At 32.7% G+C, this 25,310-nt stretch overlaps 1 protein-coding gene across 3 annotated transcripts in view; it reads right to left on the bottom strand.

Annotated features, from left to right (window-relative positions):
- The window catches only part of LOC134855504 (uncharacterized), a 177,384-nt gene that overhangs the window by 134,854 nt on the left and 17,220 nt on the right, over nt 1-25,310 (bottom strand). Inside the window, exons 1-3 of one of the 3 annotated variants that reach the window (XM_063872043.1) lie at nt 21,820-21,879; nt 21,542-21,742; nt 21,048-21,160 (exon numbers count right to left, since the gene is read on the bottom strand). The exons of 1 other annotated variant lie outside the window; for it this stretch is intronic. In XM_063872043.1, coding sequence (XP_063728113.1) covers nt 21,048-21,160; nt 21,542-21,650 — 222 coding nt within the window. In that variant the 5' untranslated portion in view covers nt 21,651-21,742; nt 21,820-21,879. Of the gene's footprint in view, nt 1-21,047; nt 21,161-21,541; nt 21,880-25,310 lie in introns of those variants that run through there. One more of the 3 variants, XM_063872042.1, reaches the window with a different exon arrangement.

Consider the following 25,310-nt stretch of genomic DNA (forward strand, 5'->3'; position numbering starts at 1 on the left):
ATATAGATATATAATTATAAATAATAGAGAAAACGTTGTTTGTAAAGATTTAGTTTGCTCTTCGCGAATTTTGTTCTTGGATATTTTTTTAAGATATTTTTTCGATTAATCCTGGTTCTTTGATAAGTGTTGGAGACCGTTTGAAGCCGTTAGACAGTTTTGATTATGCACTGGGGAGAACAAAGTTGTTCTGATTGATTCAAGTGAGGCTTTGATGATCAAGTCAACTGAATGACATAAAATTTTAATTTAAGTTTTAATTTGAAGATCCAAGGAAAACCTTGATGATATTTTCTTGAGGAAAATAAGATAATCAAAAAAATAAGGCTCGGCCTTGATAATCTTTTAAAAATAAAGTTTAGGTTGAAAAAATGATAAATTTAAAGATTTGTTTAAGAGTTATGACTTTAGATGGTGTTCGTTTAATTGTAGTTATGTTTCATAATTGTGATGTTAGAATAATTGTAGTTATGTTTCAAATGAGACAGCGAGAATAAAAATTTTGTATTTTTATTCAATAAAGTAACTATTTTACAAAAGTTTTTAAAATTGAATTACTGCAGATTTTGATGATAGGAATGACTTGGGTATCTTTTTATAAGTCGTTTTTGTTTTATAATATAGTTAGGAAACACCAAGAAATTTATTGAAGAAAATTAAACTATTGCTCCAAGTAAACTTGTTTGAAGGTTAGGGAAAAAATCTTCTGGGTCGAGGATTTTGAAGGCATAAACCATTTGCTGTTTGTGTCGTTTTATCACGTAGTGACTTGTTTCGTTGTTCAACCGATGCTCACGAACTGATCTGGTCTTTCGTTCAATACCTGGTTTTTATCGTATTGTTTGAAATCTTGGCGTAAATTGATTGAGACGTAGAGACATTTCTGTTAAGTTTTCTATTACATCTAACTTTTTGCAACTTTTTGCAATGGTCTTTTTTCTACTACTATTTTGCAAAATCCATGTTAACTAGTAGGTCTTTGATCGAGACCTATGTTCGCACCAGAGGTAGCCTTCTCATAGTTTAATCCAGTTTAAGCCAGAGGTAGCTTTCTCATAGCGTAATTTCAGATAAGGTACACCATCTGTTCGTTACGCTATCTTTTTTTTTCGTCCAGATAGACTCGTGCAACTTCTTGGTCTAATATCAATCCTAATCTTACTCTTATTTCTCCTAGTCTCAATAGATCTAGCGTATACTGGTATTTGCGAGTTAGGTTTATGGAACTTGTCCAAAGGAGAACAACTGTCTTCTAAGATTTATTCAAATTGTCTGATGCTGAAACTACAAGAAGTTTTTGCACTACAAATGGTTGTCAGTGTTAAGTATAGTGGAACCTGATCTAAACTGCATTTTATGATTGGATAAATTAGATATTTTACCAATGTAAAGTATTTAATATTAACCAATCATGATCCATCTAACTAACAATCCACTTATTTGTAAGTGCTGAAATTACTTGTAATTTCAGCACCAGAGAGATTTGAATTTAACTTAGAAATTAGTTGGACTCTCCCGAGTACTTCAGCAGCCGCAATAAACCAGAATACCCTAGATCTATTGAGCCTAGCAGAGACTAGTTAAACAACCTGAGACTAGATAGTATAAGAGTAAGATTAGGATCGGTATTAGACTAAGAAGTTGCACGAATCTATCCGGCCGAAAATAAGATAGCGTGACGAGCAGACGGTGTACCCTATCCGAAATTACTCTATGAGTTGTACCCATCGGTCATAACTCATCTGGTGCGACCATAAGTCTCGAACAAGACCTTTATAGCTTAGAATTAACCAATAAAAAATTAGAATTTAGACAAAACATTTACAAAATGTTATACGACGATAATTTAATCGAAATGTCTCTACGACTCAATAGATCAGAGCCAATATTCCGAACGATAACAGAACTACCCGGAATTGGAAGAAGACCTCGAACCAGAGACGACATACGACAAAGTAGAAACTTGCCATATAGTTTTATGATAGTTCGGCAAAAGCCAGAACAAACTTTTGTATTTAGAATACTACTAGCAATGAATTTAGATTTTCATTTGCAAACATAAAATCTTGAAGTCAATCTTCAAAATCATTTCAGGCGCTAAACAAAATTATTAATATACAATAACGATTGATAAAAAGATCTCAGATCGTTTTCCTAAATTCTGCAGTAATATACAAAACATGTTTGAAAAATATTTATTGGAAAATCAAAATAAAAATTAGTAGCATGACAATAAATGGTTAGTAATCATAAATCATCCTGTTGTTCCAGCTTCATCACCTAAACATAACAGCATTCATAAGCTCACTAATATCATAAAAACACTAAATCTTTTCTTTACACAAATTTAAATCATTTTAAACTTAAATTCACTTAAATTTAAAATCAGATAATCAAGGCTTATCCTTGGATCTTAAATCATTTTCTACTTAATTAAATTTCAAACTTGATCATCAAGGCCTATCCTTGGATCAAAAAGAACAATTTTGTTCTCCCCCACCCACTTAACTAGTGTCTAACGACCTCAAACGTCGATTCACTGTCCAACCCTTTCTAAAAACCCAGGACTAATAGAAATTTTTAAATAAAACTAATCATTCAAATTAGGATAAACAGTGAAGAACTTCGGTTATTCATCCTTCACTTGACCCCTCCTCTTACCAGACCCAGGATAAATCTTAGACTTAGTAATTTTAAAATAGTATCTAACGAACTACTCGCGTTCTAATTATACCTGAACCTTGTGGATCGATTTACTATTCTCCAACCTTTGAACACAATCACTACCCCTAAGTAAGATTAAGTAAGTTAACACCTTAGCTTATACTAGTCACGAGAAAGTAAAAAATCATTCTTCGGAATAGATATACTTTTCTCTCCAACCCTAAACAAATAGACCCAGGTTAAGCTAACCAAAAAATTGTAAGGACTAACAGTTTAAGCAAATAGAAATCATTTAACAACCTTTTGCACCCGTCATCCTAAACCTTATGTCATTTAAAAACCTAGAAAAAAAACAAACAATCGTTTTACACAATTGTGAAATAGATAACAAAAAATACGACCTTGTAATCACACCTCATACACAAACAGTTGGATACATCCGAACAAAACGACAAACACTAAAGAGAAAAATAATAACTAAACAAAGACAAATAACACGAAAAAGATTTTCAAAAAACCGAAACGCATTTTCAGAATCAGAAACCAACAGTTTAGACGAACTTTATAAACTAAAAGAATCAATAGATAAAATTTGCCCAATTCACGATCAATTATATTTCTCTGACTCAGAAACAACTTCAAATTCATCAAAAAGAGGAAAAAGAAGAATAAAAAAGCTGTATAAACACAAACCAGTACATTTATACAATTGGAATCAACCAATTAGACACATTGATAATTACATATTAACAGTCATCGAACGAAAAAATGAGCTCAACGCACACCCCAGGTGAAGAAAGTCCAGATGATGATGATATTTTCCCCTTTATAGTAGATGCAACCACTGATAGAGGACAACATATGTTTTGCAAAAATTTACTATTAAATTTATTTGAACCCGGAATCAGTCCATGTAAAACAGAGTTCCCAGATGTCAAAATCAAAAGACAAATTATCGATCACTATTTAAAAGATATATGTAACTTAACACAACAATACGGAATCTACTCCATAGAATTCAGCTCACCAAATCAGAATCACAGCAAATATATAATTCAAACAGACGACCTTGATTTAGAATTTTCAAAAGTATTCTCAGAATATATAAAAAGCATCCAATATCATAACTCACAAAGAGCAAACTCCATATTCACTAATGAAGTTTTTGCAATAATATATAGTTATATCTCGATATTAGAAAACGAAATCCAAATACCAAATGTCTCACCGACAGAAACATCGAAACATATAAGAGTACGACATGAAATCACACTACTCTCTAGTTTTCTAAATATCATTAAAGAAAATTTCACGAAAGATGAAGTTTCACAACATACAAAACATGACTTACAAAAAATTTTGGCATGGTTTATAATAGATTATTTCACACATAATATAGATTTAATTTCACATGCAAGAAAAAATTTTAGACCTCAAAACTCAAACGATGATACTGCTATCACAGAACAATCAGACTATGTTTGGGACCCCGAATGGTCTCATTATGCATTCATAAATATCCCACAATCAATCTCCAGTCAAGCAATAAGTACAATATCTTATGTAAGAGATTATGTAAAAGTAACACCATTAACCATTGATGCAACACCATTAAACTATAATACATTTTTACCCGATATGCAAAATAATAGTTTAAACTCTACAGTCATACACAATGAAAACCTCAATGGAACTAGGAATCTTACTCAACAAGATATCCAAACACCATCACACTTCATAAATGAAGAAATAGTACACACAACAACTACACAACAAAGTATTTCACCAATACGTCCAAATTTAACAACACCAAGAAATACAAACCCTTCACAAACACAAGTAACCTTACAATCAACCGTTAAACCTTCGGTTGCCCCAAAATATTCACACATGGATTACCAAACATACAGACCCATGACAATACCGCCAAAAACACGCAAAACGTTCACTAGAAACAATTTTGCAGACCATAATTATAATTACACACATCCACCGAAAACAAATTATCAACCACGAAAAAATTTCAGTAATTATACAAGATCTCGAAACTGGGATAACTCAATGGCACCACCTAATTCAGTAAATTTCCAAACAAATTTACATCCTCCACAGGATCGTAGTGAAAATTATCCATTTTTTCAGCAAAATAAAAATAAAAAACAAACATCTTATCAAATGGATTACTTATCCTCAGATGATGATTTCTTACAACCAGATATATTTGCACCCTATAATCAAGAATATCGTGGACAAGGAATACAGAAACCACATACAAATCATAGAATTTATTCTCCACAACCAATAGATACACAAAATCAACAACCAATTCAGCAACAAAACCCAATTAATACACAATCTTTTCAACCAATTCAGCAACAAAACCCAATGATTGCACACTCGTATCAACCAACACAAATGCAAAATGAAATACCACTCCCATATTATCTTCAACAACACGAAATAACAAGAAATCAACTTTCAAATTTTTCTCAAATGCCAAATGCAGCAGAATCATTACAAATGACAATGAATCCATACCTTATGGGTTATCATCAATAACATCAAATAAACCTTTAATGGTATTCACAGGAACAGACCCTGAATATTCTGTAGAAGATTATTTAAATGCAGTAACAGCAAACTTGATTTTAAATATAGGACCTGAACCAATTAATACGCCACTACATCAAAACTGGATACATCGACGCACAGCGTTGATACAGACAACTTTAGATGGCGCAGCCCAAAAATGGTTTTCAGTATTGCCTCTAAAAATAAAATCAAATTGGAAAAGGTTTACACAAGAATTTTCAAAAATGTTTGACTCCGAAAGAAACAAACAACAACAAAGAGTTTTATGTAATGAAATTCGCAGATTACCAAACGAAACCATCAAGCAATTAGCAGTACGAATCGAAACACTAGTTCGAAAAGCATATTCATTAAATACACACGACTATAAAAACACAAAGATGACAGAAATCTTAATGATGACCTTAACACCACAATTAAGGAAAATAGCAATAAAAAAGAGAGCATCCCATCCTTCTTCAATTCGAGAACCCGATTTAGATTTTCGAAAACTAGTAGACAAACTAGAACAAGCAGAAATCACAATGAAACTCGAAGAAACGGAAAATCTGAAATTACAATACATTAACAGAATTGAAACAGCTTCCACAAATATTAACAATATACAGGAATCAGATACAGACCTCGTTGAAAAAATCACTGAAATACTCAATATTTATGAAAAACACCCAAATTTTAAAGGCAAACCATCTTTCAAAAAATGGTGTAATTATTGCCGACGATACGGACATAGTATTTCTGAATGTAGACAAAAACAGCAAGATAATCAAAATAAACCTCAAAAATACAAAGAACCAAATAAGTCATTCTATCAATATATGAAGAAAGATCAAAATCTACCGAACAAAAATGTATACAGCAACAACAGTTCAGGAAAACCACTCCCGAACAATACAAATTATACAAGAAACCAATCACCACATAACTCAAGTTATAGAGGAAGATCGCTAGAACGAAGAAATACACAAAATTCGTCACAAAATTACTACAATAGACCAAATAGTAGAAATAACTACTCCAGATCTAATTCAAACACAACACAATTTGTTTCTAGATCTAATTCCCAATCAAGAAATAGATACTATCCAAACAATCAGTCACGAAACTCATCATATAATAGAAATAGAAACTATTCCAATAATCGAAATAGAAGTTATTCAAACAACCGAAATCAGTATTATCCAAACAACCGATCAAGAAATAACTCATATAATAGATCAAACGGTAATTATCAAAATAGATCACGAAATAATTCACAAAATCGACATTCAAGCTATAATAATCGTTATGGAAATTATTCCCAATCACCACACTGGAATAATAACCATTATAATAATTCTAATAATCGCCATAGAAGTAGTACACCTAAACATCAAAGACATATTAATCAAGTACAATCTAATCCAGAAACAACATCAGACCCTCCAGGTATTGATGACACAGTAACTGATACGTTACAACTCAATCAAATAAACTGTGGATCATCAGATTCAGAAAGCGACGCAGAAAACACTCTCTCCATCAATATGATAAAAGTCGAAAATGACTATGAACCTGTTATATATGAACAACCATTTTCATCACACATATATGAAAATCAATCAGAATTTCTTCACAATTATTATACTAAACCCATACATTCCACACCAATGACGCAAGAAACTAATGGAATTAACACTACAAATCAACCCACTGAAAATGACAAAACAAAATGCTTGAATACAAATCACATCTATCAAAATATACAAAAAGAACAACCCAAAGAAAAAATTGGGACAATACCATTTCTCTTAGAAAGTCCAAAAAACAAAGAATTTCAACCACCAGATCTTGAAATTGATTTTTTAATTGATTCAGGAGCAGAATCAAATATAATAAACATTCCCACATGGAATGAAATAAAAACCTTACACCCAAAGCTAACACCTCTTGAAACCTCCAGCAAACTAGCAACAGCACAGGGATCAACATTAATAAACTACGGAAAAATTCAATTATTTCTTCTCCCCACAAGAACAATGGAGCAAAACAAAATTTTAACCAAACCATTTAAACAAATATTCCATATCACCGATATTAAACACAATATCATTGGAATACCATTCATATCTAAATATATACCAACAATCAACATCTTGAACAGTAAAATATTAATCAAAGATAAATATACAAAAACAAAAGACGGATCCCTAACATTTTTTCAAAGATTAAATAAACAACCACCATTCTTTTCAAAATTTTACCCAATATATAATCAACAAAGAAAACACCTGAAACCACTATCAGGAAACATCTATAATTTTTCAATCAAACAAGTTCACCAATATGATAAAAAACAAAACAAACAAAAATTTTATATGTCAGATTTTGAATTCAAACCTATTCATAAATTTTTCAAAATCACAATCTCATCAATAAAATATTTGAAAAACTCGAATTCAGATATTATTTCCTTACATGTATACAACAATACACCTTACCAAGTAACATTACCTTTAGGACTTTTAGGCTATTGCGAAACCAACGCTACAATATCACCAATGCACGAAAAAGCATACCGTGTAAATAATATACTCCAATTATTAGATATTTGTCAATCCACAATTCTTAATGAAGAATTATCTATAAATAATATAATAAGTAACGAAAACAGAAATACGGATTATTTCACAAAAACCCCATACTTCAAACCTACATTCAACATAAGTAACTACACAGAGGATCAACAGAAATTTTTAACAATGTTTAATTTCCAACATTCACAAATAACACAAGACGAATTTGAAAAACTAGCCAAACAGCTAATTAAATATTCATCAGTCTATGCAACATCCAAATTTGATGTTGGCAAAATCAGCTCATCACTACATCTCCCATTAAAACCAGACGCAGTTTTCAAAAAACAAAGAGCAAGTAAAGTACCAATTCACTTACACGATAAAGTGAACAGATTACTCGACATTTTAGAACAACACAACATTATATCACCAGTAAACAAAGAAGAACAACCAAAAGGCAACACATTTATCAATCCTGTTATCATTCTAGCTAAAGGAGAATCATTAAAAATCGTTCTCGATGCTAGATACCTCAACTCACTCATAGACGAATCAAAGTGTAATTGGCCCATTGAACCAATACAAGTTATTTTAACAAAAGTAAACGGAAAATACTTTACCACCGCCGATATGATTAGTGCATATAATCAAATGCCATTAGATGAACAATCACGACGTTTAACACAATTTGTTATTGGAAACCAACAATATGAATTCAACCGCTTATTCTATGGAATATCCATAGGACCAACAGCATTTTCAGCTTTTATGAGCAAAATTTTTAGACCACTAATACTCAAGAAAAACGCAATCACCTATTTAGACGATGTTTTTTTGCAATGACAGACAAAAGAAGAAATGTTCAATGTTTTAGAAAAATATCACCAAATACTTCAGAACGAAAATCTGAAGGCCGCCCCCAATAAATCACACTTCTTTTTGACAAGAGTTAAATTCTTAGGACATAATATAGAAAGAAAAACAATCACTCCATTGAAATCACGTATAGACGCTATTCAAAAACTCCAACCACCAAATAAAAAGAAAATCCAAGAATTTCTTGGAATGTTAAACTTTTTAAGCAAATATGTTTATAAAATGCAATTATATCTACGACCATTCTATAATATACTTAGACAACAAAATAATTTTGAATGGAATACAGAACATCAAGCACGATTTGAAGAAATAAAGAAACTTTTAACTGAACAAATTTCAAACACAATTCCAGATCCAGATCAACCATTTTATGCAATGTGCGATGCTTCGAACTTTGGCATCGGCGCAGCATTATTACAATCACATAATGGTACAAATAAAATGAACCTCATATCAGCAAATTCTCGATTATTCACTCAAGCAGAGCTACGACTCTCAACTCTAATGAGAGAATGTACAGCCATAATATATACACTAACAGAATATGAATTTCTGATACTTGGATCAAAACATCCCACAGTTCTATTCACAGACCATAAACCAATCATCTTTCTTTTTACACAAAAGTCTAATCCAAACCACCGAGTTTATAGATTTCAACTAATTTTAATGAAATTCCCAAACTTACATATAGTTTGGACCGCAGGAAAAAATCTTGCAATACCAGACACTTTAGGTCGAAATACGCCACCTGAATTACTTACACGTAAAACCACAGTTGAAATACCCAAAAATATAAAATTCTACCTTGCAGAAAATGAAACATCACCCCGATTGGAATGCAAATACGCAGTAAAAACTGACGTTGAACAATCACAAATAAATAGTTTACAACATTTCCCACTTTATTTAGATTGTCAAAATAATCACTATGAAGTTAATCTACTTGGAACATCAACTTTTAAACCAATCCCATATTCACAATGGATAAAAAATAACACCCAACAAAAAAGAATAAAACAACACCCGCCTAAAAAAGACCATTTTCCACTAATTGAAAAAGAAAATCTAACTGATAAAATAAACTTATCAGGACCACAAACAAACGATTCAAAATACACAATAAATCAAATTTTTGACCTCCATGACCCACTTGCTACAATACCCTTATCTAAATTAGAAATTGAAAACATTTTTCTCCCTCCAACAGAAACAATTACAATTTCAACACTGAAACAATATCAAAATCTTGACCCAGTAATTCGACAACTAAAATCATGGCACAAATATAAAACTAAACCTATCAAGGCAGATTCAACTATTCTAGGAAACAAAACACTCCTCCGATACTTTCGCAAATTTAATAACACAACAATTAACGAAAATACAGACCTTTTAGAATATAACTCAAATGAATCTACAGTTCCCTGTCTCCCTTTAAGTATGATTCTCATAGCTTTTATCATTTCACATACACAAAATATTAAAGGACACTGTGGATCAGAAAAAACATTTTCAAATTTCATACAAAACTTTTATTTCCCAAATGCACCAATTTGGATAAAAGTACTATGCAATGACTGTATAATATGTCAACTAAATAAACCTTACCCAAATCAAAAACAAATAGCACAAAAACAAGATTTTGAAGGACAAAGTTTGTACTTTAATCATCGTATCTCATTTGATACTAAAGGACCAATTTCACCCTCATCAGAAGGAAACTCCTACATTATGGTAATTGTTGACGCATTTACACATTATGTAGCACTTAACCCAGTACCACATTGTAACGCTTATTATGCTTACACAACGCTTTATGAACACTGGATAGCAAAATTTGGACTACCAGAAATTTTAGTTACAGACAACTGTACAGAATTCATAAATAATGAAATTATCACACTATGTCATTTATATAACCATAAACACAAACCACGTACATCTCATGCACCTTGGACAAACGGCTTAGTCGAAGGTATGAACCGTTCATTACAAGAATATCTTAGATGTATCATCAATGGAAATGATACAAGATATACCGAATGGTCAGCAGATGTAAAACTATTTCCCTTAGCATATAATTCACAAATCACGACAACTCTAGGAATGTCACCATATGAGATGGTTTTTAACCAAAAGCCACGCAAACCAATAATGTTTACAGCAAACTCTCATAAAAACGCACAAGGTTATTGTCAACCAAATAAAGACTCAATTTGTTATAACCTACCATTACATACACACGATGAAGATCATTTTCATCACCCACAAATTCTTAAATTAGCCTCCGGTACACACACCGAATGGATTTTAAACAGAGACAAAAAACACAATGAAATTTACCAAAAAGTAACAAAAAAGTTGTTACAAAGGCAAAACATTAATGAACAGATAAATTCACGCTTTACACCAGCCTCCGATTTAAAAATTGGAACATTTGTTTTAATACGCAATTTTAATACTCAAAAAGGAATTTCTAAAAAATTACAACCCCTTCGTAAAGGACCATACCAAATAATTGCAAAATCCACTGATGTCACATATAAAATTACCGACTCAGACAAAAAAGAAATCGTTCAACACCGAAATAACCTATTACCTTATTATCCAAAAGAATACGCACTCCGCGAACTAACTCAATTATATTCTTTTACAGGTTTAAAAGTTATTCAAAATGACCCACATCCGGAAAACACAACAAAGGAACAAAATGATATTCACATCGGAAATCAAAATACAAAATCAACCACCACCAAAAACAATACAACAAACCTAGACCAAAAAACATCTCAAAAAGAAAGAAAAAATAGAAAAATGACCGAACAAATAATACCCCAAGAGCAAATCGACAAATCAGAACATAGAAAGTCTTCACGACTTAGAAATCAACCACGTAAAAATTATAAAATATTCATCCCACAATCTAAAATATTAAAGAAAGTCGAATTTCAAAAACAACGTTAATTTTATATTTCACAGTCTTGAAGCCTTTGAAACATTTTGAATTTTCATTTTTCAAAATAACATGCTGACAAACACGCAATGATTCTAGTTCAAATTTAGACCAATAGGATTCATCCAATCCGTCACCTTCTCTAACTCTAACACAGACCAACTAGACGAAAGATATCAAACTCCAGGCATATCTATAACTATAACTTTACAAACTCCAGGTCAAAAATAAGCAAACCACTCCAACTTGACAACTAAAATAAATATCACCATAATATCATAACCCTCCCTTATCTAATAACTCAAAGATCAACAATATTTCCCCAACTCAGACCGTAAATACCCCCAAAACAAATCTGTTAAATTAGCCTAAAGTAACAAAACGAACATTTTACTTAGCCTAAAGTATAAAAATCTCAAAAATACCCCAGATCGTTTGACAAATGAAAATAAAGACAAAGAAGACCTCCCGATCACCATAAAAATTGCCCCCAACAATTTTTTACCAAACTCAACCCACTCGTCAAAAAACTAATAAATAATCCGACCACACTTGAAAATTGCCCCAAACAACAAAAAATATTCGATCAAGAAGTCATTTCTTAAATGCTCTTCTATCAAACAGTCACTAAAATTATCACAAACTTCAAACAATTTTTTACGATACTTGAAACTTTCATAATATTTCTTTTTGATATCCTTGAATCTTTTCTAATAATCTTAAATTTCTATCATCCCTCATTTTGACCATATGCAAATGTATAAAGAAAGCAATCATCACATTTGCTCTAGCAACAATCCTTCTAATTCTTTTTTTAGAAGAATATTATAATAAACATAAACTTTCTCACTAAAATAATAAATCAAAAACCTATCAAAAATTGCTACCCAACAGTCACAAAGTCAGTCTTCACCGACATCATCCCAAGATAACCCAACAACACCTTCAACTACTCATAACCCTCAAACATCTACACGAATTTCCTTTCAAGATAACCCATACACTTTTGAAGAACGACACGCTCGTTTATCTGAACCACTAGAACCAGTTCAACGGCAAGCACCTTTAAGTGAACCAACATATAATCTATACCCAACACTACCACCAGAACTAAGTAGAATACGAAATCCTAGTCAAAACCAAAACAAAACCGAAATAAATAGACAAATTATACATCCTCGAAGAAATAGAAATTTTCAAACTCCCCGAGTTCATTTTGAAATACCTCAATCCCCATCACAAAACACCCCAGAAAACCCTACTGGTATCTTACCAGAGACCCCTACACTTCTTTCACAACGAAGTACTTCAAGCCTACCCTCAGATTACTTAGGTTCAACACCAACATCTGAACAAATACGTGAAAACCCTTTTAACCCCCCAAACCAAACATCACGACTACCATATTGGACAACACATTCATTCACACAAGGTGAACCAAATTTAATCAATGACCCAATAGACATTTCTACAGATACAACATCCTCATCACTACCAGAAACATTATCACTACCATCAACACCATCAATTAGTCAAGTTTCACCGACGCCTTTTAACTTAAATTTTCCAAATAATCTCGACGCAAGATATCGAGAACAATCATCAACAAATATCCCTTTAAGACTAGATTGGAATACATTTACAGCACCTCCACCATTATTTGGACAACATCTAGAAAGTAATCGCCTTCACAACCGGGCACTTAATAGATTACAATATCGACAAGACATTCACGACGATATCCGTGATCACAATATCCAAATACTCCAACAAAACAGTTTACAATTAAAGTTTGAAATCACAGTTAAATTAAATAACATTACTCAACATCCCTACCATTAAATTCACCAAACATAACAGCTCAATCACTACCACCACCATTTATAACCACTGAAGTAATATATAAATACGACAGATATACCAAAAAGACAATTGGTTACATCACATTTTATAACCCATACTCAGGATTATCATACACATGTATATTCTAAAATTATCAATTTTTCTCCAACTCCTTTTTCTAGTAATCTCAAATCAAAACATAAACCCTTCTCCCCGCACAGGACCCCAAGATTTATTAGGAACACATTACGATTGTGAAGAAAACGAACAAAAAACACTACACAAATATGCAATAAATCAAGTATCACAATGCGAAACAGAACCACAAGCCATAGAAACTACAAATGTAATCGCAACACTTTATTCAAAAGCCCGAGCAACAACAGTTACAGGATATAAATTCACAGCAACATTTTCCGAAAAGAAAGTACATTGTTCACAAGTCTCGAACGGAAATAAAAACCGACTTGACCATGAATCTTTCTACCAGAGTAATATCGAACGACTTTTACATCTAAATCCCGAAGATTGTAAAAACGAGTTACCTAGATTAAATATCACACAAAATAAAAACTCAGATAGAAAGTTAGTACACTTTCAAGTTTTTTCAGACTCTGTACATCAATCACAACTTGAAAGATACCAAGGACATATAAAACTAGATGACAAATACCCATATAACGGCGCACACGGACGATTAACCTATGACATACACGATAAACATTGGATACCACACATTGGTATAAATAACCCATCAAACTGCAAAGCAGACACAAAAAATAAAGGATACCAAGAAATAATGTTTTTCGATTGGAAAATACAACTCGAAAAAATACAACTCACACGAGATTTATCAGACAACACAATGATCTATCAAGGAATCAGATTACCTTGTAAAAATGATCAAGGTTATTGCGACCCTACAACACGAACACAAGCAACAATTGTTTGGTTCCCTGAAGACACATGTACAACATTTCAAGTAGCAAAAATACACGCTCGTATGATAAAATTTCACGAAAAATATTTTATACAATCAATACCATATGAACAAGTAAATCCACTACAAAAAATAAGTTCTAATTTTCGAAACATTCACAATATAGAAAATAAATTAACACGTTTTCAAGTATATCAAGAAACAGAACTCGCATGTAAATATAAAAACCCACTTCACAAAACACAATACTCTGAAATATTAGTTGAATACGAAAATGGATTCGACATGACCACTGGAAAGATAAAAGTCGACCCATACGCCACAAGTAAACCCCTAAATGAAGGAACATCATATATACCAGTTAATTTTCAAAAGAATACAGGTCAACCTGGCGGACATCTAAAACCCCAAGACGCTCAAAGCACACGTTTACAAGAACTATCACTAATGAATAGTACATATTTTGGTAATATCCACTATGATATTCACTTAGATATGAAACTAGATTATACGATTAGCCGAATTTTTCAAGAAATGTCACTCTCCGAATTAGAAACACTACACCAACTATGCGAATTAGAAAGAACACAAATATTACAATCACTTGCACTAGCAGTATTAAAAATACCCTACGCAGGATATTTACTATCAGGAAATAGATCAAATTTTTTAGACTATGAAGGAAACATCTTATGGTTTTATACTTGTACTAAAAAAGTATCACCACTATACGTTTTTGAAGATAAACGATGCTATAAAAGAATCCCTATCTTTTATAAGAATAAAGTACATTTCGTTGACACACTTTCACGAAGAACCTATTTCTGGGATACCGCAGTCCCATGTGGATCAAAAAATAGCCACAATGTAGTACAACTAAACCCTGATGAAGATAAATATTACCTTCTCACCCCATATCCCACATTAATGCAATCACTCAAAAAATTTTCACCAGAAAGCATTCGCGCTATTGCTCGAAACCCAAATATAGACTTACAATCAATAGGAATATATTCAAAATCAGATATTCAACATCACATTAGAACACAACAATTCCAAGAATTATTAACACAAATGGACACAATACAAAGACAATCAATTGACCAAAACTTACGCAAACTTGCCGAAACCGCACGATTTGCAGACATCTATACACAAGACTATAGCGGATATTTTAAAGACATTAAAGATTATATATATCTAAACGGTGAAAAATACCGTCCCCAAGATATATCACCCATCAATATTTTTAGCTTTGTAACACTCAAAAATGAAATTCTTGATTTTCTAGGATGGCCCTACTACATCTTAGAAAAATTGACTATTTTATACGCAATGTTTAACTTTATTGGATTTCTTTTCTCACTTTTAAAAGGAATTTACAACACATGTGCTATACACACACAAGTAAACAGACAAGCAAGCGTAGCACGCATACTCTTTGCAGGATTTTTTGGAATCTTTTCTACATCTATAAATAAAATTCTTTTAGACGCACAAATAAAAGAATACAACACAAAAATAGCAACACGGCAGAACACATACGACGAAGAACATAATAATGTAGACACAACACCAACAGCACCACAGTTACCACCCCTACCACATAACCATCCACTATCCCTAGTCCCACGAAATTTTCGAAATTTAGCAATAACACATAATCCAAATTTTCGACCAACCATATCACAAAGTCCCATCCAACATATAATGACACACCAATCACAAGATGATAATACTTATGAACAAATTATTGAACAACCCCATACCACCGCTTTTCAGTCTCAAAATAATAATTTTTTTAGCCCACGATGAGCCGACAACTTGAATCCCTACACCGATCAAATTCCCACCCAACCAACCTCACCACTCCAATCCCAATAATACCACTTTTTGCTTTTCCGCCACCCGATTTCCCATCCAGTAATGTAACATCAGGCATGAATTCCGATACTAATTCACACATCTCAGTTTTATACTCCATCTCACAACTCAATAACCCGAATATTGAAACCCCCGATGAATTTGCCGACTCTGAACCATCTCCATCCAATAATTTTCACACCAATTCTTCAAATTTTTCCCAACCCCCTTTTCAACCCATACTACCAAATAACCCTGACCCAATCAATTCTACACCCTCTTATGCTTCCCAAGTCACTCCAACCTACTCCTCACTTCATTCAGACCAATCATCTCATTCTCCAGACACCCCCCGAATCTCCCCAGAACTAGATAATTTTATTACCCTCCAACAACAACCCTACCACCTTGACACCCCAACCATAAACCAAATTTCATCCACAATAGATTCATCCAACCCCCCTACCCCTACACCCTCTTCAATTTATACTGAATCATTAGCACCATCATCCACATCTACTGAATCTTCACTCAACACTAATAGAGCTTACCGCACTTTTAAAAGAAAGTTCCCCAACCATCCTTTCCCAGCAAAACCAGGAACAGCCCGTGAATATATAAATCATCCAAATCACACTAACACAAAAGAATTTTTAGCTATCACCTTACCCTCATTTCCACAATACACCTTAAACACCCCTCACGACACTAACGAAACACGCAGCTTTGTAGACGAATACGTTTTAATACCTCTTCCTTGGACCTCACATTATCATTTTACTAATCCCCTTTGCTTACCTTTATCTAACACTCACATCGATATAGAACGAAATAAAGACAGGCTATATCGACTCACTACACCACTAACACCTAGACAATTTACTTATATTTGATATAAAAAATCACTAAAAACACACACTGCACCCCGAGCTAATGAATATACACTAGAATATTACGATCATAACATCATCAGAACTAACCAAGATCAATTCTTAGACGACGATCGCTTCGCTAACCCACAAATCACCGAGAAATTTTTCATTAAAACACCATATGTATTTACACTAAACATCTTCGATCGCAAGTTTGACCATATTATTTCAGAAGCACTAACAGACACGCAAGCCTACGAAAGTTTTAAATAACGCTTCCAAATATTTTCACTAACCTTTCATTTCCTTGCACCACATGAAAGAGATTTGCACTGCTCACACGATATTATGTTGCGCACTAAACAAACTCACACATATACCTATTATCGTTTCATCCAAAATCACTTTGACCTACACACTCCCTCCAGACAACCACACCATCGTTTTCAATTCATCAATTCCAAATACACTTCACCATTCTTTCTTAACTTTACATATTGCATTAAAGATACTAACCTTCATGGTATTCTTCGAAATTATGACCCCATAACCCAAATGTATATCTTTTGCCCCATCACCAAGACCTTCAACGCCGAAGAATCCCGACCCTTCCTTATTCCACACGAGTTTGTTCAACCTATAGAAATCCCCATTTTAGAATTCATCCATAACACTAAATTCAATCACAAATTATATAATCTAATCCAAAACACACCTTATGAATTTGCAGTTGGCACTGAAGAACTAACCACCATTAAAGCACTTCAATTGCTTTGGCCACTGCTTCAAACTAAAAATATCATCCGCATCTTAGCTAAATTACTAACAACTTCAGATCTCATTCACGACACCTTCCCCCACGGTTTCTTCCCCGACGACTAACAGGTAAGTATGAATTATACATATTACTAACTAATTAAAGTATTAGAAACTCACCATTCTTTATCCATGTTTTCTTTAGAATTTTAGCCTTCATCCGACAATCATCTGAAAAATTCACAAAAGAAAAATAAAAAATCGAAAACTTCTTCAAACAATTTAAAATTCTATTAATCTTTTGCACCAACAAAATAAATAAATTTAATACCAATGCAGTAAATTAATTTATAAAATTTTCCCCCACAAGCAGTAAATCTAATTACGATGAAAATTTGTAACTTAATTTTCCCCAATAAATAGCAGTAAAATTAAAAATTCTGTGTAAAATGTAGTAAATTGATAAAACGAAAATGCAGTACTAACCTTTTGATATTTCCATTCATTCGCACAGAAATTCTATCCACACTCGCACAGCTCGCCCACGAAGAATTGTTTAAAATAATGAATTTCAGTTTCAAGCTGTCACACTCAACAACTCTAACACAAGATAACACGTTTCAAATTTTCCTTTAACCCGGTTGGAAAGGAATTATACACTAAACAACACTAACCAACGCAGCTTACTAAACACCACAAATCATAGAATAACAACATGGTTAAGAAAAGGAAACCAACGGTACCCAAACCGGATTAACCCAGTTTAAAACTGGATAATTTATTCTTTTGAAGACTATTATAAAGTCTAAGAAAGAAATAATAAAACACAAAAAAGTCGAAAGACAAACCCATACCACAAACAATTTGATTTTTGAAAAAAGGACACAACCAACAAGACATAAGAAAAACCACAACAAACCCAACATAAAACGTTGTCACATAACAGGACCTCTCACAAAAACCGCATGCAATCATACTCCCACTCCTGGCCTAACCCACCAGTAAGGACGTCCTGAGCATGCTCTATAGCCGGCCTAACCCACCGCGCTACATCCACACTTTGTGACACACACTCCTATTTTTAATAAGAGCTACTCAAGGGTGAGTAACTCTTCAAAATAACTGAACTAAAACAAAAAGCTTTTGTGAAAACAACTAAATAAAATCATAATTAAAAAATATTAAACTAATAAAAGTTTTATAAAATGTAAATTACATTATGCAATACATAGATCAGAATACAACACCAAGGACGAACATCCAAAGACAAAACGACCCCACTACACTCGAGAAAGAATGGCCAACTACAATCGACATGCCGCTCACAATCACAACTCAAAGGATTTAGAGTACGACTTGACTTCGCAGAAAAGGACTTCATTGAACTAGACCAATGACCACCTCGATGTTCAAGTATACGTACAGATCCGAGTAACCAGGCATCCCCTCCACGCACAATCTCCACGCCATTCCCAGACAAGATCAGACACAAAAGAAGTTCTCCACGAGAAACAGAAAAACCTGACATAGCCAACCATTCTGAAAACAGATTTGAGTTTATTGCGGAGACACAGTCGTTGTCACAAGAAGACACAACGTTTGATGTCCCTAATTCCAGCTTCCTGGAACTTCTCTAACAAGAGAAAACGGAAAAGAAATATGATGTTCGCCAAATACCAACGTCCATCATCCATCCTTCGAATTGCAGAAGAACTATTCTAAAAAACTCTGTAAAACCCGGATGGGTGGAACCTGATCTAAACTACATTTTATGATTGGATAAATTAGATATTTTACCAATGTAAAGTATTTAATATTAACCAATCATGATCCATCTAACTAACAATCCACTTATTTGTAAGTGCTGAAATTACTTGTAATTTCAGCACCAGAGAGATTTGAATTTAACTTAGAAATTAGTTGGACTCTCCCGAGTACTTCAGCAGCCGCAATAAACCAGTATACCCTAGATCTATTGAGCCTAGCAGAGACTAGTTAAACAACCTGAGACTAGATAGTATAAGAGTAAGATTAGGATCGGTATTAGACTAAGAAGTTGCACGAATCTATCCGGCCGAAAATAAGATAGCGTGACGAGCAGACGGTGTACCCTATCCGAAATTACTCTATGAGTTGTACCCATCGGTCATAACTCAATAGAATATGATTGGTTAGTTAGTAATGTTTTATAGGGATATATTTATCAATTTTATTATTGGTTATAAAAACTGGTTTAGAACTGGTTCCAATACTGTCGATACAAATTGACCAACTCAAACCGATATGCATACACGATCAAGTATGTGACATTCCTGAACTCATCAGATATCAGTATATAAAAAAAACTGTCCGCTTTTTCAGACATTAGAAAATAAATGTTTGTTTCTTTTTTGTTTTAGCCAATTCAAGCTAGAAAATTCTGCAAATCTAGTTATCGATTTTCCACCTAAAACTGAATAATAACTACTAAGTGGCAAATTGGTAAAGAACGGTAATCATTTTTTTCAGTATCAAGGAAAACGCTTTCAAGTTACACTTTGCAGCAGACTATAATTGAATAAAAATAATTTCCTCTTGACAATTGACGATATAAAAAGTTCACTTAAAAAACTAACAAGAAAAGCTTTAGAAATGTTTAACTTTCGAATCGAATGTTAACAACAACTTGACCGATATGAACTATTCATCTGAAGAACATCATTATTCTGTATTGATAAGTTTCATAGCGAATTTGGTAATGAGCAATGCCTTCATGATAAAGAAAGTTGCTCTGATTCAGAGAAATTTGACGATCACGTTTTGTTTAGCAAGTGCCACCGATTTTCAACTTTTTCTGTCAATTCGAATTCCTGATAATTAAGTCCATGTTTTAATCTAAGAAACAGACTAAATTAACTTCGAAAGTTCGAGCGGTCTGAAACAATGACAAAAAAAAACAAATTTCTGAGAAAGATGGCTCGCAAGGGATAGCTTTGGCAGACATAATGTATTATCTCAAGGTCATCTGAAAGTTCTGTCCTTAAACTCTAAAATACGCGCAGTGTTCTTTCGAATTATTTGCTCTATAATTTCTCTTTACTTTTCTTTTTATTAGAATAATTACTTGTTCAGTGGCCTCAACTCACCTTTCTGCAGAGTGTGCTAAGTTTGGGGATGTAAAATGGACTGATGATTAGACAGGGGGAGATGGTGACGACGATGAAGAGTGTGAAGTAGGAGACAAATGGACGCACTTGGTCTACAGAAAACAGAAGCAGTTCATGGTATGATAGAAAATGGGGTCTAGTTTTTTAAACTTTCTAAACCTTTTCTTCCCAGTTCTTTCATGTGGGGCAAAAATCCAAAAAACGCCAAACAGCGGTAAGCGGGTTAGTCGCCCGCGACTATCAGAATTTTTTAACAAGTCGAGTGAGGCTTTTTTTCGTGAAGTTAAGGAGTTTGGAACTGCCACCCTGATCAAACTATACTTAAAATGATATATGGTCTATATATGCATTAACATGGAACCATCTTTTGAAGACTCAGGTAATAAATTTAGTCCCAATAAGTTCCTAGTGTGTGTTGGTATACCCATCCAGAGTTGGGGACTATAAGGGAAGCATCTATCATACTGGGTCACCTAGAGAGACAACTGTGGGAGTGGACAGAGTCATGAAGTCATTCGGATTACACCTGTTGGTAAACTGGAGAGTCTCGTCCATAGAACCACCGTAGTGAAATTGATCCATGACTTCAAATTTAATCCAGCTTTTGAAGGTAAACTACGTTTTGTGATTTAAACTGTTTTCATTCCAGTTCCCACTTTCAACGTCACTTTCAACTAAAAAAAGCGATATGAACGTTTCAAAAAGGGTAACCAAGTGAAATGATGAACTGAATAGTGCTAGATTTTAATACTTGCTGACAGTGCGGTTTTACCGGGATCAAATTCTCAAATTGAGCAAGCAATTTCTAAGCTTAGCTGCTTAAACAAATTAATTTTGAATGCTATCAAATTGATCTCAGAATTAAAATCCATACTAAACAATGGCTTGACATTTGTCAAAGTACTATGCCGTTTACTGTTAAATTAAATAAATAATTATGTCCAAATAAATTTTGGTAATCATGCGCATCTGGCAAGTTATACACTTGGCTCTATAAAAGTTCGGTGCGTTGAAATAACTTATCAAGTTTCGCAAACTAATGTTTAGAAAATAGCCAAAACTCTGTAAAACACTGCAGCAAACGATAGAAGAAAAATTTTCAATCATTTTCAAGGCCGGCAATGGCTTAAAAATTTCAAAAATTTTGTCGAAAGTTTTTTTTAGGTCAACCAAATTGATTTTTGGTGTTCTCCAAATCACTGTAAAGACCCGCTTCCAAGTTTAGGCGTAAGTAATTAATTATAACGGATTACAATGATGATTTTTTGACAATTATAATCGATTTTAATTACCAAAGTTAAATCTTTAAGGGATTTATAATTGATTATAATCGTGATAATTTCTCAGAGATTATAATCTCTTACAATCGATCATAAATGATTATAGTTCTTAATAAAAACCCTTCAAATCAATTATAATCAATTATAATCGATTAGAATATCTTATTTTGCCAAAATTTTCTTATATTCGATTTATATCTTACGGGTTACTATTTTAGTGTCAATAGGAAAATCTCTAAAAAAGAGATCTTTTGAAAACTTTGGTTCGTCGGAACCCAAAGTTTTACCACAAAACAAAAGTTTCATAGAAATCCTTTCATATGAGTAAAAGGTTCTCGCTGTAGATGAAAAAAAAATTTCCGAATCAATCATGAAACTAAATCAATTTGCTGATATTTCGGTGTTTAAAAAAGCTTAAAATACGCATCACAAAACAACTCTAATGGGGAAGAAATGAAAGAAAAACTTATAAATTTGAAATAATTGGAAAACTTTAAAAATATTTTCTCATTTTTCATAGAAATATTTTAAATTGAATATACTTTTAAAAACCAACGTCCACAAAAAGCAAAAAATATAAGCAATTTAGATGCAACTTCGAAGACAAAAAAGGACAAAAAAAAGGATTATAATCAATTATAATCGATCATAATGGATTTTTGAGCAAAACTAACGAAATAAAAATTTGAATAAAAATAATGGATTATAATCGATTATAATGGATTATTATTAATTATAATTTGAGTTTAAAAAAGAGATTATAATCGATTATTAATTGATTAAAATCAATTGTTTCTCAATTTTAGTAAGAATAGTAGTAAACTCACAAAATAATCGGTTATTTACGCTTGAAACTGGATGCGGGGACCCTATTTTGACAAATTACTCAAAACCGGCGTGAAAAAACCAAAAAAAAAGTTTTTAGGCAAATTTTTGAGCATGACAAAAAAACTAAAAAACGCTCCGCCTCAAAAATAAGTATGTTTAGAAAAACCAATAGAAAAACTTCAGGGAAGTTTTTTTGAAAACTTTTTCTGGACGTCTTAAGAGAAACTTTAAGGTCAGTCAGACAAAAATGGATGTCTCAAAACAATACAAAGGGGGACCCTTTGGGTCAACAGAACCCCCACTTAATGCAAGTTCCAACAAAACAAAATTCAAATGATACTTTTAACAATATAGCGTTTGTGAAGAACTAATTAATTTTTATAGTGAAACTCAAATGAAATCCATGGAAATGATATCAATCAATTATAGTCTTTTTTTGAAAAACGATTGCTCAAACTAAACTTTCTTATCCTTTTTATCTCCGAGTGGAAATTTTTTTTTCTCTGACAAATAGAAAAACAAGACGGCCCATTTCATATTCAGAAGGCTTTCTAAATTCCGGAAAACTTGATGACAATTGATGGAAGTTGATCTTGTTTTATGCGAAACACATTACTCTTTACTTCAATTAGAAGGTTGAAAGATTACTTAAAAAATGTTTAAAAACACGAAAAAATTATTCATCACCCTCAAACAGTTTGACAAAATTGAAGTTAGATAACAGTTAAAAATTTGCAAAAAACGTTCGTAAGAGTTTTAGGAAGTGGTATTGTTCAAACTTTTTGTTTTGTCAGAGAAGTTTAAGATGTGGTATTGATTATATTTTATTTCATAGGTTGTGGTTTTCGATAAACTGAGGTGTATATTTTATATTGTTCGTTTGATCTGTATCTTGTTCCGGAGGGTTACTGTCAGTTTATTTGTTCTGATAGTAATCAGAATGAACGGGGTTTCGGATTTTTTTTTTCTGATTTTAACATGTTGAAAATTAGTGTTTTATTTGAATCACTCTCATCGTCATTACTTCCACATTGTACGCGATTTAATTGGAGTCCTGATTTTCCGTTGTTCTCGATTCCTGGCATCTGGTCTTGTTTCAGTAGTGGATTGTACTTGATTTATCAGTCAGTGATGTTTGGCGTACTACTTCTGTAGTTTTGAGCTTGTCTAATTGGATATTGTGAAATACTGTGGTTATTGAGATTAATTTCTGTATGATCTATTTTGGTAACCAGTATTTCTACTTCTATGATTATTTGAAGATTCACGTGATCGAAATTTTCTATAATTTCTGTAGTTTGAGTTACTATTAGAATGATTTATTCTTGTTATTTGAGTAGTTTCTTGAAAAAATCTAGTACGATCGTTTGAATAAGGTCTTCTGCGATTTTTTGAGTATAAAAAATTTCTATTTTAGTTCTATTAATTGTTTCTCTTCGAATCACATCCTGAGTAATTGTTTCTATTTTCACTGTTGTGACTATTTAATTAACTATATCGATTTTCCGAATTGTAATTTCTTCTAAATGGGGATCTTCCTGGAGAGCTATGGTTTTAAGGTGATTTTGTTCTGTTATAGGAACTTAGGAGTTTTTTTCCAGAGCTATTGTTACTTTGGTTTCTCTTATTGGGTAAGTTCTGATCTTTTTACATGTATTGGTAAGGTTCGTCTGTCTGATTTATCCTTTAGTTTTTATCTGCTTTCGGCTGCACACTGTGTCCTTATCCTCGGCAGTAATTACACAATTTCTCAAATGAGGGTTTTTTATTAAAACTTGGGCTCTCTTGATATAAATTTGGGTAATTTTTCTGCTAGTTCAAAATCTGAATTGCTTAAATTATTTATTTATGAAGTAGAAGATTGTATATTAGAGACATTTTGTAATTTTAGGTTTTCTGTTTCTTCTATTTTCATTGTAATTTATGCTTGGCCTAATTTGTTTATGTTTTTGCAAAAATCTTCATCTGGTTCTCGAATGGAGGATGGGTGTGATTCTTTTTTCTTCATTGATATTTTTTCAAATTGGCGTTTAAGTCATCAACAGAACTTCTGTCACTTTTTCGTTTTAATAATCAAGTGTATTTAGAGAATATGCTTTTCGTACTAGAGTTTCAGTTTTTACAACAAATTTGT

Source organism: Symsagittifera roscoffensis, chromosome 10 (genome assembly GCF_963678635.1).
Source record: "Symsagittifera roscoffensis chromosome 10, txSymRosc1.1, whole genome shotgun sequence".
Classification (NCBI taxonomy): Eukaryota; Metazoa; Xenacoelomorpha; order Acoela; family Convolutidae; genus Symsagittifera; species Symsagittifera roscoffensis.